The 24,754-nt window shown below is 45.2% G+C and overlaps 1 protein-coding gene across 28 annotated transcripts in view; it reads right to left on the reverse strand.

Annotated features, from left to right (window-relative positions):
* The window catches only part of LPP (LIM domain containing preferred translocation partner in lipoma), a 381,557-nt gene that overhangs the window by 155,404 nt on the left and 201,399 nt on the right, over positions 1-24,754 (reverse strand). For 27 of the 28 annotated variants that reach the window (XM_084529025.1, XM_084529005.1, XM_084529011.1 and 24 more), the window contains one exon: positions 13,108-13,230. In XM_084529025.1, the coding sequence (XP_084385151.1) occupies positions 13,108-13,230 (123 nt within the window). Of the gene's footprint in view, positions 1-13,107; positions 13,231-23,493; positions 23,532-24,754 lie in introns of those variants that run through there. The other variant, XM_084529020.1, reaches the window with a different exon arrangement.

Genomic DNA, 24,754 nt, shown 5'->3' on the forward strand with positions numbered 1-24,754 from the left:
CCCAGAACCCAGACTGTATTTCTGTCTCTGAAAACAAAACAAAACAAAAAACAACACAAGATGGAGATGGCAGTCCAGAGTGTAAAGGTTCCTTATGCCATAATGCACTTCTCTGTAGGAATATTTCCCTGCTGTTGGGCACAACATCCCACCTGGGAAGCCCGTTCAAGCATCTCCACAGAACAAGAGGATCGCCTTCATGTTCCCTTGAGACATGAGCATAGAGCTCCTCGGAGGTGTATTAGCAGAGTGAGAGACCTTGTTTGGACATAGAGGGAATTTCAAGCAGAAAACAGCTTGAAAATGGAGAACAGCACCCTGGTAAGAATTTCAAAGACAAACAGATACCTGCTTTACTGCCAGCAGTGCCAGCTTAGCCACATAGAAAAGTGAAGTAGCTGCACAAATTTTTCAAGGTTGTGCTTGACATAAGCTTTTGAGAGAAAAGAGAATTTATCCGGATCCACCCACGCAGTCACAGAAGATCAGGAAGGTCCAGATGCAAATACGACAGATCACAAACACTACAGCATTACCTACGCATCTTCACGGCACCAGGTACTGAATGCTCACCCGAACACCCGGCAGTGAGCAGACAGGCAAAGACACGGGTTTATCCCTCTTTAACAGAAGGAGGAGTGCAGCCCTGAGACAAAAGATGGCTCAGCCAAGGTTAGACAAAAGCAGGTGACAGATGTGGGAGTCTCAGGGACACAGCTACAACAAAGGTCTGAGAACTCGCCTTCTCCTTAGGGTCAGGGTGGGACTACATCAAAAGGAAGTCGAGGTTAATGACAGATGCTTCAGGCTATTTCTTGCCTCCTCTCTTTCAGCATAGCCTTACTATCTTTAGTAAGCTTGGAGGAAACAATTAGAAAAGCTGATGCCAAACAGTCCAAACTGTCCCTTTCTCAGGGACAAAACCCCAAATTCCCACCTGGCAAAGCTGCCTATCTAAGAGTCCTACAAAGTACAGCAAGAAAAGCCCTTTCAGTGCTCAAGCTGCTGTTTTACAACAGGAGACATTTTTAGTCTACAATTTTCTCTCTTCCATCCTTCCCCATTGCTTAAAATTAAAATAAACATGGACCAGGGCCTAGGATTTTATTTTATCTGTCACATATTGCTATCATTAAACACACTCAAAACGAGTGGGTTTAGTTCAAATAAAACTGTCTCTTCCCTCTCCCTTTCTCAGCTCAACAAACATAAAATAGGAAACTGCACTCCAATACATTCAGAAGCAATACACGTTACATCACGAGTAGATGATCCATCTGGCAGGCTGACATGGTAATAAGTTTGCTTAATTGTCAGGTCAGGCGTATTACAGATCCAGTCTGTCAGTTCTTTTATTACAGCTTTGTACTGGGGAATTTAAGCCGCCTTCTACTCTGTATGTATATATGAGGTATGGAAAGTGAATGCATCCACATGGCACAGGCACACATGCACGGACACATATAGGAAGTGTCACTCTGAACAAGGAGATTAAATTAAGCAAAGAAATACTCGAGTCAAATAGCTCTTAGCAGCTGCATGTGTTTCAGTCCGGAATAATCACCCAAAGAAAGCAGTGAGATATTTACATTTAATTTATTTGAAAGTGGACTGGGGAAAGCACTGATTATAGGGGATAATCCAGCACTGGCTTGTAAGCAAAAGAGCCAGGGATCCTCAGATGTTCCCTCCACTTATACTTAGTAAGTGATCAGTCCATTACTTTGGTTTTGGCCCTGTGAAGTTTCCACCATGCAGACAGTCTCCTGAGACTGTCCATACATCCTATGTCCTCTGGAGGTATCGCTGAGTACACTCAGCAAATGATTGAACTTATCAAATGCCTGTTTTGCCTTTAAAAAAAAAAAAAGTACAATGAAACAAAGCAACCCTTTTTCATCCTTTGCTTTTGTATCTTACTTCATCTCCTTTTCTTCATTAATGAGCTCAATTCTGAAATTACTTTATTTACAGGAAGACTTTAAAGTGTTCTGAAATACAATTTGTAGGAAAGATGCCAAAGATGAATTGTATTCTCTAGACCTGCATGCATTTGTGATTTTACATGAGCACGCACACATATGTTCAATATAGGAACAGCAGGTGTTCTCTAAAGTTTTATTGCTGCTAGTTAGAAATGACCACATTACTCAACAGTGTCAAAGCCAAGTCTTGTCAAAAACAAGTCTTGCCAAAAAGCTAAAAACGGCTGTTGTGTTATACAGCTCTGCTTTGGGGTACTGATTCTTCCAGATACCTCCAAGACCTGACAGTGATCTACACTTAGCCTGAAGAAGCACTAAACGATTGCATCTTCCCTGAGATAGCTCTGCAGCTTTTCATACTAAGCAGAGTGCTGTGTTGAGCACAGTAGCAGCTCTCTGTCACCGAGGCCTCATAAAACACTGTGACCTTCATGGCCACCTTGTTCCACAGCCAGGTCCCCGTTTCTTGCACTTTGGACATTAGCCTCCGATGTGGACTTGAGTCAAAATGTTTCCAGAAAAAAAGATTAAAGAGAGTTCAACATAACATTTGTACTACATCCCCTGCTCAGAGAAACCCAGCTTAAAAACAGTGGCTTATCCATCACTTTTTAAGACCTCAATGTTAATTATACAGCTATGCCATGGAATACACAGTTGGTCTTTCTGCAAACCAGCCCAGTAATCAACCCCAACACCTTCTCTTCCCCTCTTGATAATTGCGATTTGGAAGTGCATGCGTATCCTGGCTTTCTGCCAGATGGACATAGAGTCATTCCTTCCATCTTTCCTGAATCCTTCTTGGATCACTAGCTAATGGCTTTGGAAAAGGGAACCAAAATTGCTTGAGCCCCTAGGAAGACTGGAGTGATTGCTGGTCTGCAAGAAGGCACTTCTTCAGGGCTCCCTTCTTGGGACAGAGGCATCCTCTCATCGACTTCTTATAAATCATTCCAAAGGGGACAAGATACCCGGTCTGACATCAACCCAAAGATAAACACCAGTGCTATTTATGACAAGATAGCAGGGTCACTGACCTGGGCTATGCTAACAACCAGCTAAGATGACCGCAACAATCCGATCTGTCTTTACGTGTATAATGCCATAGAAACTGCACAAACTGCCCTTGTTCTTGCCGTACTCACCCACAAGAAACCACTACTTTCTGAGCAAAGAATTCATGCTAAGACAAACTATTTTGCTTGGGCAGTCTCAGACTGCAAACATTGGCAAAAATATTTCTAACACCTGCATCAAAATCTCATTTTTTCTGGCCAGGTCCACTTCTGTGTTGTTTTTTTTTTTTTTTCTTTTTCTTTTTTCTTTTTTTTTTCTTGGTGTTGTTTTTTTTTTGTTGTTGTTGTTTTGGTTTGGTTTTGTTTTTTTGTTTTGGTTTTTGATTTTAAATCTGCAGGAGAAGACAGTAATACTCATTGGAGCAACACGTTATTGATTTCCCATAGAAACGGCAGCTAGAGTACTCACTGTCAGCTGTGAAGCAGCATGTTAGGCTTATCTTGCTGTAATATTTTTTTCCATCCCATCCTTTTACATACTCATAGATGTCTCCTATTCACTATTGAAACACCATATGGCGATAATATATGCTAACACAGGCACAGTGACACAGTCCACAAGCCTGTTATTGAGCAAAAGTTGACAACATAAGGCTAAGAAAATTGTAAGTGCTTCCAAGCCACAATATGTACGTCATCTAATTGCATTTTACTGTGATGCAAAGAAGTCTGACTCAAGGAAGGAACCTCCTTACAATGAAACTCTAACAGCCTGGAGTAATTTACAGTTATTTGAAGAGCTATCGGAAGAATCTATCAATTCATAGCTTTCAGATATGGGCTGGGTTTCGGTTGTGTTTTTTGTGTACTTTTTTTTCTTCTTAGCCTAGGAAGCTTTAATGCGCAGAGACAGTGCATCTCAGCACCACAGTCATCTCTCAAAAGGTTCCAGACAGGAAGGCAAAAGGCGATCAATAAGAGAAAATATAGACACAGCCCCTTAAACTATCCGCAGATACATCTGTCTCTTCCTCTAATGGTTAACGGTTTTGAACTAGGAACATCTTGCAACAATCCTGAGATATGTTCGGGCCATAAACGTATCATGTTTATTTATGCACTGGTAGCAGGGTCTAATGTAGAAAATGCATTGCCAGCTCTTACTTTTTTTGTAGGGCACTAGTTGCTTCCAGGCAGCCCTCTTTTCCCCCTACCTGAAAGCAGGCTGGGAGCTGTTCTGCTCTGCCTTCAGGCTGTCCAGCAGGGGCTCCAGGGAGAGATCCTCTCTCACCAGTAGGACAGATAGTTGTACGGACAGGACAGACCAGCAAATGACAGAACTATCCCAGAACATCACAGATGTATGACCAACGCCCTGCTTTACAATGAGCTGTGCATCAGCTGTGCTTCAGCTTTTCATTTGTAGAACAGAAGAAGAATCAACTCTCTCCTTCCTTAAGGCATTACAAAGATAAATGTGCGAAATCTGCAACAGCTTACACAAACTGGCACCAGGAAGCAACCAAGATAAACCTGTAAAGGCCATACTATAAATGCTAGGGCTCCCTAGCACATTCATAGTCTTCACCTTTCAGATGCATTTAGAAACTGCAACCACAGAAATTAGTTGCCCTCCTCTTTTCAAGAGCACAGCTCAACAGGAACTCACATCAGCAGCAGCAGTGCCAGCCCTTCGGTGGTCTCTGGATAGAGTTAACCTGAAAGGCAACGACTGAGGCAACGCTCTCCTTGCTGCGAGTGCAACACACAAACCACAAAGTCATCGCTGCCATTGTGGTGGAAATGGCCCGGGGCAGACATCCAGTGCAGGCACAGTGGGAGCAAAGTCCCAAGCGATGCATTGCCACGCAGGTGTTTCTCTAAGTTGCTGTGCTGTTCCCTTGGCTCTGAACTATTTCCTTTCCCTGACTGGGAGGGAAACGCAGCTGGTTCCTAGGGTGTGCAGAGGAGAAGGAGCCAACACAAAAGGAACAGCAACCATCAAGAGCAGCGCAAAGGAAACCTCATTTCCTATGGAGTTGTGTCTTGCATCTTGAGCAGACTGACCCTTCCTGTTCTCTTTCTTTACCTCTCCTGACCGCCCCTCCTGCTTCCCTTCTCCTAGAATTAGCCTTGGCACTTATCTGTGTGTATCAGCCAAACAATCTGCCTTTCAGGTCAGGGATCCTGGTTACAGCACAGATTGGAAGAGCAAAAGTCCAGGTTGCCTGCAGGACATGCAGCGGGCTTGGAGCTTGGGGCTCACCATGTGTGCGTGGGGCCAGCCCATGGGCCATGGGGAGGGGAGGACAACCAGCTCCACACTGCAGCTCCCCGAAATAATCCACGTGCTTTCATTTCCAAATATGCCAGCTATTTCTTTGCAGAGGGCAAAGAAGTTACTGATTTGTGCCATAGGAGTAAGTGCAACTTCATAAAAATCCTTCAGCCTTACACAGGTGGGGAAAACAACTTCCCACTTCTCAAGTGCTGCTGACTTCAGTGATGCTGTAGGTCCAGGGCACTACAGCTTTCTGGGCCTGGGGGTTTGAATCCTTCAGGATTTACTCACAAGGCACAGCAGCAAGATCACGAAACTGTAGCTGTGCATCAAGCAACACCTCCAACAAAAGAAGGGTAAGGGTTTTTTATTACCTCTGCCCGGTTCACACACTCTGGGACAGGCACTGCTGTATCACCCCACACCTGAGAACCCTCTCTGTGCCTCTTGAGGGGAGTTGCCCCCGTGTACCTTCTGTCCATCAATCCACACATGCTACAAGAGGAGGATAAATCAGTGACAGTGTGATGGGGAGCCCATGGCCTGCCCTCAGCTCCTCTGGTGACCCTGCACAAACCAAGTTGTCTCATCTCCCGGTGCCTCGGTCCCTCCCTCACCTGGGAAAGAGCAAGAATACTTCTGTATTTCACAGGGCTGTCACAGTGGTAAATCTAATGCCACCGAAGCACTCAGATGCATCGACCCGTGTAAGGATGAGAGCAGAGCCAGCGGCCCAGCGAAGCGCAGGTCTCTGCCCCAGCGGTGGCTGCACTTTGCTGGCTGGACACGTGGACAGCTTGTGAAGTGCGCTGGGTCCCTTTGAGATGAGTGCCAAAGCACTGCGAGTGCCAAACACTGAGGATGGGGAAATGATGACAGGCTTCCTGAGCTGATGGTATACAGCAGCCTGGTCCCATTGTGGGGAAAAAGACAGAAAACAAAACATAACAATAGGTAGAAGGCCTTGAACAGCTTTAGAAAGCAAGAGTCCAGCTCTCAAGCACTCACAACAAAACAATCACGAATGCAGAAGGAAAAAAGACCAAATTATGAGGTACTATTTGTTTTTTTATCACTGATCCCAAAGTAAATGTTTGCCTTTATCCACGCACAAATTTGAGATGCCTGCACAGATTTTAAAGTCCAATATATCCAACACCAGTCGCCATCTAGGTGCTGGAGCCAAGCACGTAGGCAGAAAACCCAAATGGATGCAAATATTAAAAAAATAAAGAGAAAGGGAAAAACAAACCTTCCCAAGATTTCTGTGAACTTGGTTATCCAGAAAAAAAAAAAAAAGAAAAACAGGAGTAGTGGTGTTTTATTTTCACTCTGATGATAGCACTACAGAAAAGAAATAATACCCTGCAAAGGTCACTCTTATCCTGTTCATCTGTGATGAGCTGATAATCTTGGATCTTAGAAAATTTCCTTTAAAAATCTTCACGGACATGCTCTTATCAAAAGGATTATGCTCTAATACATACCAGCAGATGCAACCGATTCCAACATCTGCTAATCAGAACAGTGTCAGCTCGCTGCACGCGCCGGCTGGAGCCGATGAGCGCAGGAAGGTTCCCCTGCTCGTACATGTAGGCCAAACCCAAACATCCATGAGCTCAGCTGTTGGCTACGCCTCTCAACTCACACGTACGCGGCTGAACATCCCCTGCCTTGTGCACGCTCCTCTGCCTGCAGGCGTGGCAGGGACAGCGTGACAGACGTGCCCCGCCAGCAGCCAGCACGCCCGCGGCAGCGCTCCTAGAAAGCTCGAACCTTGGGACCATCTCCGCCGCCACCCACACGGGAGGGATTGTCACTGCCTTTGGGGACGGGAACTGCGGGAGGAAGAGAGTTTCCTGGATGTAAAGGCTTCGCTTCTCGCCTGCTGGGAGGAACCCACTGAAACGGCTCCAGATGGGACACTTCCTTTCCTACTTCTGTAATCGACACGGGTTTTACAAAGAGTACAAAGCCGGCGTGCCGCAGCCAGGAGCGCAGCTCCCTGAGGTGACCCCGTGGTTAAAACAGCCTGTGCAATTCCCAGTCCTTGTCACCACTGATTAGAAAGCCCACAGCAAACAAAATGCACCTACCTCAAGTAAGTGCAACAAATACAGAGCAATGTGCCACTGGGAAGGCCTCACCCCGTGCAGCTGGAACCAGAAGCCTCCTTGGTGCAGCTGCCCACAGATTAGATGTGCTCAGACCAGCAGAAAGCAGCCTGACCCTTGTATTTACCCCAAATATCACTTTTGAATACAGCAGATTAGCCATAAAATTCAGCCCAAATAACACTGAAAAGACGCAGCAACTTTCTGAACACCTAAAACAGCCAGATCCCACTGAGCCCTGTAAATCAGCAACCATGAACTCTTTGTCACATAAATGCTACAGGAGGGGGCAATTAATTCAGAACCTGTCAAATTAATCTTAATCTACTTGAACCCCCGAATTTTCATTCTTAAAAGGAAGAAGAATGTTCCTGACAACTGGAATAGTAGCAAATATTCCACGGACTGTGCTTGCAAAACCTTTAACAATCCGGGCTCAGTCAACTAACACGAACAAGGAAATCAGACTCCGAGTCTGGACTAGAGAATTTGCATGGACTGTTTTTGAAGCGAGCTTTAGCAGTCTGTTATTTACAGAGCCCATATGCCAATCCCACAGCCCACACCAAGAGCAATCATAGGGCTTTTTTTTCCCGATGCCGGGGAATGCTCTGCTCTTTGCTGCCTGGGAAGCTTCATTCATGGCTGGAGATCCAGCTCCGCGTAAACAAAGATAAAACACCCGAACCCTTAGCTGCACGTTCCCGGCCCAGATATAAATGGGACGCTAAAATTAGAAATGCACATGAAAGAGTGCTCCTAGGAGTCTTCCATGCCGAGCGTGTTGCCTTGTTTCGTGGTTTCCTATCCTATAGCTGCTCAATCCTCTTCCATCACTCTGCAAGAAAATACATCCACTGCCTTTTCACTGCTTTTGTAATCCCCAACTGGCTGTCAAAAGAAGTGATGGAATAACAACCAGTGCTGTCAAACATTTAAATCCCTTTTAAATTCCAGTCATTAGAAGACATTATTTCCCAGTATGTTTGGAACTTAATGAAAATGTATCACTGATTTTTAATTTAATTTTATTTACTTTTTTATTATTCTGGAGCTCACACTGAGAATGAGCTTCTTTCCCTTCAAAATATTACTTGCTTTGGCTGACAGTGTTGGATAGTGGCAGATATCTAGTACTGGGGGCAACAAAACACAGGCAGAGATACAGGCGTGAATCTTTAAGATACCTCAGCTAACTCTGCCTTCATTTTCCCCATCTGTTAGATGAAAAAAAAAGAAATTATTTCTCTTTTTCATTATTTGTACAACCGCATCACCTAAAGGCCTTCAACCCAGACCAAGGTTTCATTTTGTTAGATGCCATACACGTGGGTAGGAGGCAGATCACATTGAAGCAGTTGCCAAGCTACACAGCCAGAAGAGATTTTGGGAGGAAGCAAAGCAGAAATGCTACGTTTGTGGTCATTTTGCACAGTGGTGGTAGCTGGGAATGAAACAGGTCTCCTAAGTGCCAGCCCAGACCCCTCTGGATCAAGCTGCCTCTGAGTGCTGAACACAAGTAGATTTGATCTTGACCATCAAAGCAATTTTTTTTTCTATTTGAATACTCTGTAAATTTTGGCCACCCAGCATTTGCTTTTTAAAAAAAGCCTAATTACCAGTGGACCAGGTACATTTTATTACCTGGTACACCTCCCACAAAGTCCTATTTTGCCAAACAGACAATCTATATGAAATTCAGGATAAAACCCACGAGTTTCAGAAGGTAGGTGTCTGATTCCAAACAAAGCAATCAGCATTCAATACATAATTCACAGCAGGGACAAAAAATCCTGAGCTTTCATATGCTGCTATTTCCAATATTTCATTTTCAGAGCCTCTGCTGGAAGCTTTCTCTCCAGAGTCACAAAGTTTTCTTGTTCTTTTAAAAAAATGCAAACATTTATTTTATGGGGTGAAATTTGGCTTCTTTTTTTTTTTTTTTCTCTTTTGCTTAAGGCCTTGCTACTCTCATCTCCTATGCTACGATTTAAAGAGAACAGTTTAAAAAATATCTCTAAATTGGGGAAAATACCCTTTAACAGAAGAGTAAGATGACCACAGCATCCCCCAAATCCCCACCAAATCTCCACCCAAATTAGGAATTGGCCCCACTCCCATCCATGGAACTTATGCACCTAAATGCCTTGCCTATACAACCCCCTTTTACTATTAAAAGGCATAGTGGGTTCCCTGCCTCTAAACTTTCCAATGGGTTACTGTAATTTAGAGGTGTGATATGTAAACAGAAAACACATTGCAGCTACACAAGAGGACCTCTGTACTTCATACATCACACTAATATTTCTGAACTTTACCAAACCGGAGGAAAATATGAATACATTTTGTCATAATGCATCTGCAGTTCTTCAGACAATACCTACGGCAAGCTGATTTACTAACACCCCACTGCAAGCACAGCAATCTCCGGATCAGGCAAGTCTCCTCCAATTCAACCACAACACTGGAAGCAGCAGCACTGCTGAAGATCACACAAACCTCTCAAGCTCAGGTGCTGTTTGATCCTTTCTAAACCCCTAATTCCAACTGAATTTATGGATGTTGGCCTCTCCTCCCAGCTCCCGTGACAGAAAGCATCCTTAGACACTGCTGTCTTGCAGCTAAAGATAATGACCCAGAATTGTAATTTTCTGTTGGTTTAGGTAAGTGCAATTTCAAAAGGAATAAAAGAACAGCATTTTAATCAATTTTGGCTGCTCCTGTGACTCAGTCGGTGAGACTCTCACAAGTCATGGGCTCAGCTTGGGGCTGAGGTGATGGTGACCAAAAGCTGCTTCTCACCCACGTGATGCTGATTATTGATGCTTGGAGAACCTCTGCTGCGGAGGACACTCTCAACAACAGCCTCAAGACCAAGGAGAGACGCCTGGGGATGACAGGAACCTCCCTCAATCTGAAAAGTATTTTGGACTTCCCAAACGTACTGAGGAGGATACAAATCCCTCTTGTCCAGAGGCACCTCCCATTGCACCGCGTCTCACTGCAATCCCAAAGTCGTACCGAGGATCAGAAGAGATCGGCTCCTCTGTGAATGTACGCCAACGAAGGCAGGGTTTGTTGAGTAAACCACTTGCCAGTATCCTGCCAGCACTCCTCCTCCAGCATGAGAAGCCTATTTTACAGTTTAGTTTATGTTGCTTTAAAACTATTTTGAAGATAAAAGAAAATAAAGAAACCCAACAATAAAATTTCTCTTATTCCAGAATAGGAGTACCCCCAAGGGCAAGGTATACCTATAAAATTATTATAATGCTTTAACTGCACAAGCACTACTAGAAACGTCTTTCCTGAAAACAAGTCGTAACTCTATTTTCCTATCTGCAGCCATTATTCTGGTAAATTTGGGAAGGTCAGCTAAGGTGTAATGCAATAAATGCGCTGATGTTCTGAGTAAGTACCTCACAATTTGCAGCCTAATCTATTATCCTACTAAAAGACCATCAAGTGACTCACCACTTTTAATACTTAGTACAGATCAAACAAAGAGAAATATCAAAGCTTTACCTTCTAGTTCCACCCTTCAAGGACTTGTTTGAGTACTTTTTAATTACAGTAGATGACACATTCAACTCTGGCATTTTCTTTTTGTAACAGCTATAGGTAAAGTTGCTGCAGCTGTACTTTTCATGGGACTTGGTTATGTTAACCAATGAATGCTGACAAGTCTGAGAAACTAAACACAAAAAGTTGGCTTTTGGTCCCAGAAATGAAATTCAGCTTTTCTGCCCCCTGTATCACGCAGTGACTGCACCACACTGGGAGCAGCATCCCATCATTTTGAGAAGGGGGGGACAAGTCTGCAGAGCCTCCACCAGAACCGCGGGCACAAAGCCCCACGAAGGAGCGCGTGCAGTTGGCAGCACGTGTCATCCTAGGGGCTGATGAGTTTAAAAAGTCAAATCAAGTCCAAAAGTTGGGCTTCCAAACTACAGAAACTCAAATAAACCTGCAGAAATTTGCGTTTGAACTCTGCGAGTTTTTTTTTAATAGTATGGGTACAAAATAAAAGCAAAAAAAACACCACACCAATCTGTTCGCACAATGCCAGATCCCCAAGCAAAAAGTATCAGGAGGCAGTCAGCAGTACTGTCAGAAAACTGCAAACGCTCGGAGAAGTGGTTACACGAGTTGCATGTCTCTGCTAAGACACTGTAGCTGACTGCAGGCACTGCCAAGGAAAATGGGTACGTACAAATCTCTTCCAGTTAACTCTCTCGCTGGGTTTTGACACTATAAGGAATCTCCCCATAGCATTGTGCCTTCGTACGTGGTTGGTCCAGACACACAAAATGAACACAGATTATTCAACACGGTGCCTGAGCACAAGCACTGTTAAAACTTGTCTCATTTATCGCAAAAACAAAAATTCCACTGGGAAAATGACCAAATTGTGTCTGGTTTGTGTCATTGCTGGTTTTGACTGACTGACCCAAATCAGTGTTTACAAGGGTAATGCTGTCAGTTTATGCAGCCACTGTGTAGATGCAGCTAGAATGAAAGAAGAGTTTACTGGGAGGTCCCCACAGAAAGGACAGGAATGGCATTGGCCCTGACACCAGAGCTCTGCTGGCAGGTGGGCACCTGGGCTGGAGTCTTGTCCAAAAGTGCCAGATCTGATTTAATGCTGATTTTGCTAAGTTCACATACTTAAACAAAAACTTAAACCTAAACAAACCCCTATCACTGATTTTGTTCTTCTCAAAAGTACTGTTCCTGCATTACTTGAAACAAATGCAATGATGAAAAGAACCAGAAGAGCCACAAACTAAAGAGATGGTCTATACGGATAATGGGTGTGCACCACCTCACTCAATTTTCCCTTTGATTCTGTGCACTTCTGGGGTTTTAGCCACAGCTGACACTGGTAAGGCAAACATAGCTGCAGACGTGCCTACAGATCCAGGCACATGTAAGAAATGAGACCAGTCATGAGACAGGACATGAAGGAGGTGCACAAATGGGCACAGACACATCTGGGATGATTTTAGAGATCTCACGAAATGCCCTTATGAAGTGCCACTAGGGTTTCACCTTTTCCTCTGATAAGGAGATGACATCTTTCCAGAACTGAAATAGCTCCATTCAAGCACTACCTATACTAGTGACAAAAATTAGCTGAGCTATTGATGCTCCAACAGTCCTCACCTCGACACAGTGGAGTAAGTGGGAATTCCAATCTGTCTTGCTGGGCTACAGCCACCCTGAACACTAAGCTATTATCCAAGACACTTTGTCGCCACTGATTAGATGACAAAAACAACAGAAAACAACTTGAGATGCAGATACCTGGATCATTCTGGCAGTGTGACAGATAAAAGTTAACAAAACATGGGGGAAATAAATAAAAGTGAAAAGTGCTTGTGAATTGATCAGGTTTTAATTCACATGCTCTTGTTGACGGAAAGTTGGGGCAAATGAAATGCCATTTTTTTTACAAGTCTTTTTTCTAACAATCTCCACGGCAAATCTAACAATTGGGATCAGAGGCCCTTCTCTCAGAGGTACTGCAGCTTTTGAACCGGTGCCCCCTCCAGAGCGGCTGCGCCCTTCTTCCCATTGACAGCCACATCTGGATGCTATCAGGGCAAGCTGGCATGCCTGCTCGCAACAAATACCAAGCGGTTAGCAAATTGACTCCAGCAGTCGATTCTGGCCACCTTCCCGCTCGGTTTACGCAATGCGCCACTAACCTGTTGAGTCCGAGGTTTGTAAGGAGAGCTGCTCTCTAGGTCGGCCAGGATGCTGGTCAGGGAGTCGATTTCTGCATCGAGGCTGGACCGCCTCTCCTCTAGTGTCTTGCCACCAGGATTCACCTTCAAGGAGAAAGAAGAAGAGTTCCGGTTATTCAAACCACTTGGCCCAGCACATGGTTTCTTACTGTCCTCAAATGGAGCTACTACCATGCCCCGGCAATAACTCTCGGGTTGCAGGGACAAACATGTTGAAATGCTATAGCTCTCTCCCAGAAGCTGGGCCGAGCAGAAAGCCTCCATCTCACAAGGATTTAGGCTGCTTTGGGGCTTTTCTTCCTGCGTTTCCCACAATGGTCCCATTGTGTTAAGTTGACTTGGAGGATTATGCAACTCGGAGCGCAATCTGCTGCCGAGGTGAGGCAGGACAAGCCCCACAGATGGAGAAGCTGTATTTTAACCAGATGCCCAGCTGGGCAGCCAAAGCTGGGTGCAGCCTTGGAGCATTTGGGTACTGAGAGCATCTCTTCTGCAACATCCCCACCCAGACAAAGCTCACACAGAGCATGGCTGCAAGCCACTGGGGCCAGCAAACGGCCACCTGCACACCTGTTATTATTTTAAATCAATCTGTGGTAGCTGTACCTGGACAATTCAACACTTCTTTGTAATTTCCATCAAAAAAAATAAGCTCCTTTGAGGAGTGAAAAAGTTCAATTTCATTTCTGGCTGACTCAAGGTGAAGGGCATGATTTGCAGTAGGCAGTCACAGAGAAGGTCCTTGGGAAGAAGGGCTATTACTCAGGGAAGCCCATGCCCAGAGCAGACAACAACCTACAACCAGGACACTTTTGGATCCAGTGCACCTCGCTTTATCTCTGCTTTCAGGGTGCCTTGGCCCTGCTTGTACCAGGCTGGTCAGGACACTCGCTCTAGCAGGAATAGGAGTTCAAGAAAGCCTGCAAAGGATCCCCATCAGGTGTGGCAGAGGTGCCAGGAGCTTAAACACCTAGCCAGTCCACACTTAGGGCATGCACAGAGGCAGAAGTTCTTGAGTTAAGTGAAGTCTTACACGATTAAACTCTTTTCTGAACCTGAGTCATAGTCAGTATTTGTCTTCTGTCCTTCCGTGTCTGACTTATCTGCAAATTCCCCAGGCAGAGTCTCTCCATGTATGTGCAACGACAGAGCTCAGTGCAGAAGAGCACACTCACAGCTCGACTATTACAATAAAAAAAATAAATAAAAGAATTATACAACAACTCACCTAATTTCAACTGTAATGCCTGTTCAGACCATACCAGCACTTCCCCACAGACAGTCCAGCTCTGTTTACCTTCATTCTCACCAAGTTACTTCAATTTTCCGAGCCAAAAATTTTCCTTTCCCTTTGGCTCGCTGACTGCTCCAGATAGGTTTTATTTAAATTTCATTTCAGGAGCACTAGATCATTACCTGTTTTACACAACTCCCCAGTCATCAATCCGACACATAAATGGCAAGTTGGTCAAAGAGAGACAGCCTATGCAAAGCAGGGAGGCTCTGATCTGCCAAGCTTATACGTGCGAAGGCATTCATTAGTTCCTAATGATTATTAAATCTTATTGGATTACAATAAATTTGGCTTGACTAACAAGAAAATGGAATCTCCAAGGTGCTTTATGCAAGAACACATCATTTAACAGACTGAAAGTCAGGTTAGAAACTACTTTCAAACTCCATTTTTCTTGCTTCTTTTTATTATAGAGGCAGTCAAAGTTTTTCCATCCAAACTATTGTTCAAAAAAGAAACACCTTAGACAGGAACTACCCCAGATCGTTACTCCTAGCCAGCTGTAGGTATCCAGATTTTTAAATCTGAAATAGTCCAGTTTCCTTTCCATTACTAGTACACTTCATGGCTCTTGCCTGGGTTTTCTCCATCCTCCAATTGATGGCCTGCGACAATGGCAGGGCATCCACAGCCTTCCCAGCCTCAAAACCTGAGATTTCTCCACTCCAGAGAACATTTGAGCTCAGTGGCCAAAATCCAGCCCGGAAAGAGGGGCAGATGTGGATGGCAACCAAGGCCCCAGCACTTGAGGTGGTAATCAGGCAGAACAAGGAATAAAACTGGGGCCTGCAAAGGGGCTGCTTGGTACCCTGGCTGTGGGACTGTGCTGACCCTGGAGAGGAGGGATGGCAGTGGATTAGAAGATCAGCCGAGTTTATTTCTGCTTCTTAGCATTTCTGTGCCATATTACTCCCAGGTTCTCATTCCCCAGAACAATTATGCAATAGCTGACTAGCAAATGCTGCAGAACAAGTTGTAAGGTTGTAAAAGTTAAATGTCCTTAGGAAACCTACAAAAATAAAATAAAAATAAAAGCATGGAAACATCTCCATTGATTTTGGGCTCTGCAAAAGATTTATTTATTCAATTAAAATATAATCAGCATAGATTAAGAGCCCAGTTCTACAAATGCTAAAGCACAATGCAGTATGACAGTGCCAACGAATAATGTGTGGAAGGGCCTATTGGGAAAGGACTGGACTTTGAGAACACCGGAGAGATGCTAATTCTCACAAAGGCAGGTTTCTGCTTGCTTTTTCTTCCCCATCTCCATGAATCCTGCGTTTTTCTCCCCATAGAGCTCCAGTTTCCATCGAGGGATTCATCGTATGTGGAAACAGGAGAAGAATTTGCAACTCTACAACTTTAGTAAGAGAGGACTAAGTTATTTCTGCTCTCATGCTCTTCGTCATGAAGCTGCTATAAAAGTTTTATGATATTGCTCTGGAACAAAACGCAAGCACCAGCTCCCAAGGCACAACAGGTTAGTGCAGACAGGGCTTTGCTCCGAGGAACCCAGGCTGCTTAAGTCCAGGACATTGCAAATATGAACAGCAGAACCAGAAAGAGCTATTTCTGTCGGGATTTTACTGCATTGTTTCAGACAAGTCACTTGTGCGCCCTCCGCTTCAGCTAGCTGTATATGGAAAAACGGGTTTAAAAAGGGAAAAGGATGCTTTCTTTGGCCTGGCCAACCTGAGTTCGACAAAAAGCAAACATAAACCAACCCCATCCAACAAATTACTCCTGCCAGAGCCCATCCACTCACGTGAATTTCTGCAACGCCTACACTCCCATCCCCTGGCTCAGTCCCTGCTGCGAGGCAGGAGAGAGAAAAACAGCAGAGCCTCACTGCCGGGCCCGTTTGGCCGCCCCTGAATTCCTGGTGTGCAGCTCAGAGCAGCTGTGGCAGTAATCCACTCCTGCGCCCTGTCAACCCACGCTGTCCCAATGAAAACTGGCTTTAATTTTGCTAATCCTCCCACCCAACACCAGCCCATGCCACAGGTCCCTCACTGCCCCATGGGACGTGCGGTGCAGAAGGCAACGTGAGGCCTCACAGCTCAGCTCACTGCGCTGAAATAGGCCGTGAGACTATTTGCCAAGCTGGGAGATAGGAAAAGCACAATGATTTCCCTAGGGGCACCTTTTCCTACAACACCTGCTCTTATCACGCATCCTAAATTCAGGCAGAGATGCAAGGACACTGCTGTTGGCCCAAGCCAGCTCCTTGCAAGGGGCTCAGACAGACAAGGCCACACAGGGCAGCTGCCTGCGGGCTCAGGTACCTTTGGGCGATGGGAGGGAACCAGACTGGCAATGACACACCACGATGTTTGACACTGGCCAAACTTTCTTCCACTTTCCCCACTTTCCATCCCTCACAGCTCTTTGATGGCTGTTTGCTTTCTCCAGCTTGCGCCCACTGCTGCTGCCTGCCCTGCTCTGCTGGCAGGGGGAATCCTCGGTGGAAGGCAAAGCAAACAAAATGCTCTCCACACAAGGAGAAGGCATCTCTTTCTACTCCACGGCCCTGGGCACTGGGCTCAGATGCAGCTGCAGACAGGGAAAGAAGGACGGATGGGGCTCTCGTTCCTTGTTTTCGCCAGGGGCAGGCGGGGGAGAGGAGGGGAAAGATGTTTGGTTTTGATGGCATCCACTCTACCTATGAGAAGAGACTGTGAGAAATTTTAACCAGGAAGAAGTGATTCAGTCTTGATACACTTCAGACTGCTGCTATTTGGGTTTGTTTTTTTTTTTTTTTTTCTCGCTTTGCACTTTCTCCAACAATACCACTGCCAGAGGCAAAAACCTTTTCAGACACACACCCTTGCTACCCCATCTCCCTCACTGTACGAGTTCCCAGAATTTCTTCTTTCCAAGGTTACAGAAGCCATCTAAAGCACAAAAAGCCACAGCAGTGGCAAAAAGATTCGTCCTCGAGGGCATATATCAGGAAAATGAGGCACCCAGAAGCTGAGCTGCTGTGACTGTTCTCCCCTGAGCCTAAAGACAAGTGCAAACATTTTGTTTCAAATTCCCCGATGTAAATTAAAACAGCTCGCAGAGGCTGCCCCACCAAGCACGCACATGCTGACAAGAGCTGACTACAGCATTTGGGGCGAGGAGGGTCTTGGATGTTTGACTGATGCAAAATTGCTGTTCCAGGCACCAAGGAGGGGCTGGAAAAGTAGTCTTGCCCTTTAAAAACAGACAGATTGAGTCTTTTGAAACAAATCTGAAATGATGGAAGATTTCAGCAGATGTGACCGCAGTGATTTCACCAGACGTGATTGTATCACGGATCTAATAGAAAAGAACTTCCCTGCTGTTCCATCAGGCTGAAGCCAGGCCTGAAATATCCTTTTTAGTCTTTTGATGACATCAAGGATAAAAGCCAAAGGGAAGTTAGGTTTTGATTTATTTTTTCCCCTGCTCTTTCTATTTTAAGTCACAGAATAGTTTTACCTGGTTTATGTTTCTGAATATTAGCCGGACCAAAGAAAAACACTTCAAAAGTTTGAAGTGGGCTGTTCAAAGGCATCGCTTTGTGTCTCTCTGACACAGCTGTCATTTAACTGAGTGACGTTTCTACAACTCTGGCCACTTTTGAAGATAAGGAGGCAGGTGGGTCTGCCTGCACCCCACTTAAAAAAGGGGGTTCGGGTGCCAATGACCACACAGCACCAGTCCCCTTGCTGCCCCAGCAGTGTTCAACCTATGTGCCAAATGCCTCCCATCAGCAAAGCTCACGGCAGCAGCAAACTGCAGGAGATGCTGCAGGGTAAAGGGGGCTGCCCTCTTAAGACCAAGGCACAGCTCCATCCCGCACTGATGGCATGGGTCTGGGGCAGCCACGGTCCCACTTGCAGCTTCTCCACCCATGGAAAATGTAAAGAGCTCTGGGTACCTTCAGGGTTTATTTTCTCTCTGAAGCAACATGGTGTTGTAAAGAACTACATGGTTCTAGCTGGGGTAAAGGAACAAGGAGAGAAAAGGAGTTATTTGTTAGCATTGCTAGGAGACATCTTGCAAAATCTCAAAAAAGCAATTTATAACCTCGCTGTTGTGTAGGAGGCTTACAAGAAGGACAAATAATAAAAAAAAATAAATAAAAAAAAAGATAATAGAAGAAGAAAGCAAGAAACTGGAAGGTATTGGTCTCAAAGCAACACAAATGAGGTGTCTCGTCACACAACAAGCTGCTAAGCTGCAGAGCTACTTTTGCTGCACGACACGGTGGTTGCTATGAGTTTATGTGGATTTCAAAAGCAGCTCGAGAAACACGTGGGCCAAAACTCTACCATGATACTTCAGAAAAAATATAAAAAAATACTCTGTGCTTCCCTCTTACATTTCTGTCTGGCCACTCACTATTGACCCTTGCTGATCTGATTTGGCTCTTCATAGACATTCACACTTCCATCGAGCCTCCACTCGTGCTGTCTATCTGCCAGCTGTCACCACCCTGGAGTCACTCCGTCTGCTGGTGGGAACACGTCAGCCTCTGCAGGTTAATAACTGATTATTGCCTCAGAGCTGGGGCTCTGACCAACACCTGGAAACCCACTTCTTCCCTCCTTGTAGCTGAGATGACAGAAAATGCAGTCAATTGCACTCAGCCTCCTGGGACCCATATATGAAGGAGAGCAAAGACTTCATTGCCATTATGAATCTGTATTACACTGAAGTTTTTATATTTCCCTAGAGATCTGTCTGATAGGCTCCGCTCACATATCATAGTTAGGAAACATCCCTGTCCCAAGGAGCTTATTGGATACTGGCCCTGGAAAGGGAATACAGGCAGAGGGCTGGAAGTGAGGAGCTGAAGATGCACCTAGCTGGGCAAGTAAGAAACTCAAACAAGCTCCTTCTGGCCACCAGATGAAGACACTAATGCACTGGGCCAAAACAATTCCTAAATGGGCATCTCATTCTCTGCATTTGCTGTTCCAGCCCTGACAAAACAAGCCAGATGATGACAAACCACAATCCAAAGCCATCACATCGCCAGCTGCAATTTCACTGCAGGATTGTCCTGACTTCACATGATCCGAGGGCTGGGTCTGAGCTGCCACCATGTCGAGTGCTGACTTGTGGGCCAGAGGCCCCTCCACCACCATTTAACAAGCCACTGCCCTCTGTGCATCCTGAGAGGGGATCCAATCCCAAACCCAGCACTTGGCTCTGCTCAGGGGCAGGATACCACTTGCTGGTGTCCCCAGGCTGGAGGTGCTGTGCTGCCTGCCACCCCCAGGCCCCACCTGCTCTGCTCCAGGATGATGTTATCCAGCCCCCTGCTCCCAGCATCACAGACACCTTTACTTAGGGCATTCAAACCTGCAGTACACCTTTTGGGGTTTCTAACCACTTGCTTTTGCTCATGGAAGGAAGTCTTGGAGATTTCAACATTGGCTAAGTAAGGCTTTCAAGGCTGCGGCACCACTAAAAAAAAAAAAAAACAGCAAAATGGCACATGCCATTTAGTCAACAGGAGGATCTTCACACTGTGAGCCAGCTAGCACACAAGGAAGAGACACCATGATCCTCAAGCACATGAAAGCAACAGGATGGATTTGATAAGGAACAGTCCAGGGATGAAGGGAGAGGAGGCGTCCCACCAGCTGACATCTGCCAGAGCAGCAGAGCCGACAGTCCTGATAGTTTACTTACCATGTCTGATCAAAAGCTTTGGAAGTCTTGTCTGTGTTAAGTGCTACCAGATGCAAAATCAGCAGCAAGATGAGAAGTGTATTAATAAACTAAGGAGGCACATAAAGTTATTTGAAAGCTGAATGGGAAAGATGGGGAGGGAAGGGGGAGAATAAAACCAGTTTATTTTTCCATTAAGGCAATTTAATATTCTCCGGGTGGAGTTACAATCACTCGTCCTTGGGAATTAAATTGAATTAGCAAAATGTTCTTGTTCATCAGCAGAATATACAATATAAAGTGGAATGTATCAATTATTTCTTTATGTCTTCTGCAGGATGGCGCTACTTCTCTGTTCACAGGGCAAGAAGAGTTGGCCATGAAATCCTTTTGACCCAGAGTGACTTTCAGTGGCTGTAACTAACTTTATGGCAGCAGGGAATATATACTTTTTCCTTTAATTAATGCAATAATATTAGGACTCGTTATTGATAATTATGGTGACTGCTAAAAGTTTCCCCTCTCTTTGCCCACTCCCCCGCCAACTTGAAATCTGCTCCAATATTGTCACAAATTAACGTTTAATTAGCCATCTAGCAGAACTGATGTTCCCCACAGAGTATTGCTGCTTGCAGAAAACCCGAGAACTACGAGGAGATATTGGATATTTCATCATCTGCCTCCAATGGGAGCCATAACCGAAGAGTAACCAATTACCCCAATGCAGTTCCAAAGTTCAATCAATAATAGGAACCAAATAGCTCATTAGGTGTCCGCTGCAGCAAAGGACGGCCTTTCCACTGACTCACATTACATGGAAGTTACGTTTATAAAAGATCCCATGGCAATGTCCAAGAGCAGAGACTCCCTTAACCTCCACATCCTGGCCAAGTCGTAATCTTCCTCTTTCCTCTTCTGGCGTAAGAGAAGAGGGAAGAGGAGGATGCCTCCAACTGCACAGGACATGTCTGACAAGCCACGAATTACACACGCCTACACACACACATCTGTTGGCCAAGGCGCTGCCTGAGCGAACCCAGCAGCCACAAGAGGAGGTGAGGACACTCTCTTGCCATGTTCCCCCCGGAGCAGAGTGGCTTTTGCACTCTATTTTGTTTCCTCCTCGTGAAGACTGTGACAGCTCCTGAAGCTCTTTGAAACTTCTGTGTGAACTACGCCATCAAACACGAGCAGGCTGAAAACAGCGAGGGGCAAGAAAAGAAACGCGTTTTTGACAAGATTTATCTTGGATGGTTTTCCACGCAAGGCTATCCGAATGGAAGCCACATGTTGGAAATTCACCTCCTAGAGCCAGCGTTGGAAGCCCCACTGCTGGAGTACGGCACCCAGAGATGCAACAGCCGGGGAGCTCACCTTGGGGGCAGTGGGCAAGCCGTCCCCGCCAGCCCCCATACCAGGATTTGTGGTCCAGAGGGAGAAACACCGACCACCAGCTCCTTCCCAGTGTTGTGCAATCCTGTGGCAAGGGAGGCTGAAGATTAGCGATTTCTCTTCTTTCAACACTTCTGGCAAGTCTGATGCTGAAATACCGCATCCAGGTTGGAAGGCAGCGTTTGAAAAACTTGAGAGACTCCCCAGAAAAGCAGAAACAGCTGACAATGAGACACGTACAGAGCTCACTTGGTTTCACTTATAAAGGAGACTGAGTAGCTCAATAGCTATACCTAAACAGCCTCGCAGAATGAGAATGCCGGATACAAGACTGCCCTGCCCCATCTAGCAAAACAGAACAACGTGCAGCAGCCAGGAGGCTGAAGCGAGACCGATTCTGGCTAAAATAAAAGAGATGTTCACTTTATGCCTAATAGTGCAGGTAATTAAATGCTAGAACCAACTTCCAAGATTTCTTCATCTCTTGGCATCTGCTGCTCAAGCCGAGGTGCCTTTGGTCTCTCCAGGTGACCAGGTGAGGCTGTGATGTGCGACAGGCAGAGGGACACAGCTGGCAATTTGCTGGCTCTGCCTGGCCCCCAGATCCACGGAGGGGAGAAAGCGAAGGCGCTGCTGTGCTCGCAAAGCTCTGCTGAAATCACTTTGTATTTGTAGCACTTTAACTGGAAATTAAATTTGCATGAACAAACTCTATCCCACACAAGACTGTATATTGTGACAGTTAAATGAAGAGCTTTTAAAAAGGGACACGTCTCAGGCAATTTTAATCAAAAAAGATAGGTTTTGTTAAAGCTACCAATTTCAGAAAATTAAGGTTGACTAAAACTGTTTTTAAAAACTCCTTTTGGAATTTAATCACATGTTGGAAACCCATATGCAGCTGCTTGTGTCACCTGCAAAGAGACTGTATACAACATAAGCTTATGCTTAATTTTACACGTGTGCTGAAGTTCTATCAACTTCAATGAAGTTTCAGCACACAGTCGAGCTTCTCTGAATTTGAGAAAGCATTCCTGAGCACGGGCTGTGAAGCTATTATGAAATCACCACCAAAAAATAAAAAGTAAAACAAAAATTGGCCATTCAATTTTCACAGCCTGAATAAGCTCCAAGCGCCAAAGTTAAACATATAACATATTTCTGAATTTGTTTGCTTGTTTTGCTGGAATAGGAAGGGGTACATGCCAAAAAGTTTGCAAGGATTCAAGAATCTCCCGGAGAGCCTGGCAAGATGTCAGGAAAATGGATGTATAAAACTACATGAAAGTGGATGGCTCGGGTTTGGCTTTCTCAGAACTGAGTCAAGTTAAAAAATTTACTATATGTCTCTCGAAGCTGAGAATGGGAAAGCCTGGACCCTGCCTCAGTACACATGCTTAGGGCAGATGATGGGTGCTGGCTCAAAGGGCAGCCTGTTGCAGCACACCAGCAGCTTCAGATAAGCCTCAGCTGGGCAACACCCATCAGGTCTTATTCGCTGAGGAAGGTCCTCACCTTCCAGAAGTTGGCTGTCTCCTTTTCCAAACCATTAGGCCTGCATTTCAATTCCCTTCAAGGCTGCAGGACTCATGTCTAGTACTTGATTTGGCTGAATGACCACAGGTTTTCTTTCTTTTGTTTTTAACCACAAAGTCCTGTTCAGACACCTTACCTTCTAGACTTTTCCAAAGGACTTCGGGAGAGGAAAAAGTATCTGAATTACACAAAATTGGAACAATGAACAACTTGCAGAGACCACCATAAAACCTTGCAAAGAGAACTCTCAGTATGCAGCTCCTTCCCAGATGAACTCTGAGGTTTATTCTGGTACTGCCCACATGCAGATAAATGAATTAAAGTCATTTTATTTTAATTATGAATTCATGCCTGAAAACAGATATGCATCAGAAACGATGATTTCTACAGTACACATTAGGCCACAGGAAAATATCTCTTAACTCTGTTTCTGCTTGGAGCCAATACAGCCACAGAAGCCAAATGGCATTTACCTTGGTGCAGAAAACATCCTCTGTCTGGATTTCTTTATGAGGGTCACTCAGTTTTAGCACCTGCTGCGTGCTGCTCCCGGTGAGCAGCCCTTCCATCAGCCATGGGGAGTGCTGACACCCTAACACCTGCACAGGCCCCAGCAGTGACATCTTTTGGGAAAACACAGAGCTGTGTTGCAGGGCTGAGCACGGTGAATTTGCAGAGCCCGGTATGGGGAGAGCAAGTCAGGAGCGAGGGGAGTAACTGAGCCAAAGATGAAAGCTAGACCTGAGATGCAACAAGACATGAGGCTGTTTCCATGGCAAAACAGAGACGCGGAAACGATGAGATAGAGAGGGAAGGAGCTGTAGGTCGGGGCTGCTGAACGAGAGAAGCCTGTGCAGCACCTCTGACAGAGTCCTCGCTTGCTTGTTTGAGCAACACTTGGAGCTGCTGCAGCCTTCCCAAACATTTCTGCTTTTACTTCTCACACAACTGAAAACAAAGCCCTAAAAGCAATCTGTGATATTTTCCAGATGCTCTTTCTTACCTGTACATTAGAGCTAACCAACATCCTGCATTTTCATCAGCAAATTGTAATGGAAGAATACAGTTGTGGGGAATGGTCCTCAAAGATAGAATTTAATGGCAGCAAACACGTAAAATCATTCCTGCCTTTCTGTTCTGGAACAAATTCCTCCAGCTCTGGCTGCAACATTTCTCATTGTTATTTCTACCACCTCCCAGCTTGCTCAGTCACTGTGCCACACGCTCCTCGCAGAGACAACAAAATCACCTGGCATGGCAACCGAAGCCTTGTTTTTCACCAGGGATAGAAACTGAAAAATGGACAGGAGCCTGCATTTGAGCCACTTCCCTTCTTGGTGACTAGATGCACTCGCATCATCTCCATATCCACATCTTGCTACTGTCGGGCAAAATTTACACCTAAAATAGGATGAAGTTTGCCCTACACTTTGAACTACTCCAGGGCTGCAAATCTGAATTTAGACAGACAAGGAGTATATGTGCATTTCCTTTCAACTTGTTTGACCAAAGTTTACTTCACTACCCCCAAAATATTGTACTAAAAGCATCAAAACCAAGGTGGAAATCTGACTTCTGCCTGCTGTGTCACGTCCCAGCCTACCACCATGACCAAGCTTCATGGAAAGACTTTGTCTTTCTAAACCACATCTTCCAACCCCAGCCAGCTTCACAGAAAAGGCAAAATAATTTGTCTCCGCTGCAGTTTTTAGAATTCCTTCTTGCTACTGACAG

This window comes from Aythya ferina (genome assembly GCF_964211825.1).
Source record: "Aythya ferina genome assembly, chromosome: 9".
Taxonomy (NCBI): Eukaryota; Metazoa; Chordata; class Aves; order Anseriformes; family Anatidae; genus Aythya; species Aythya ferina.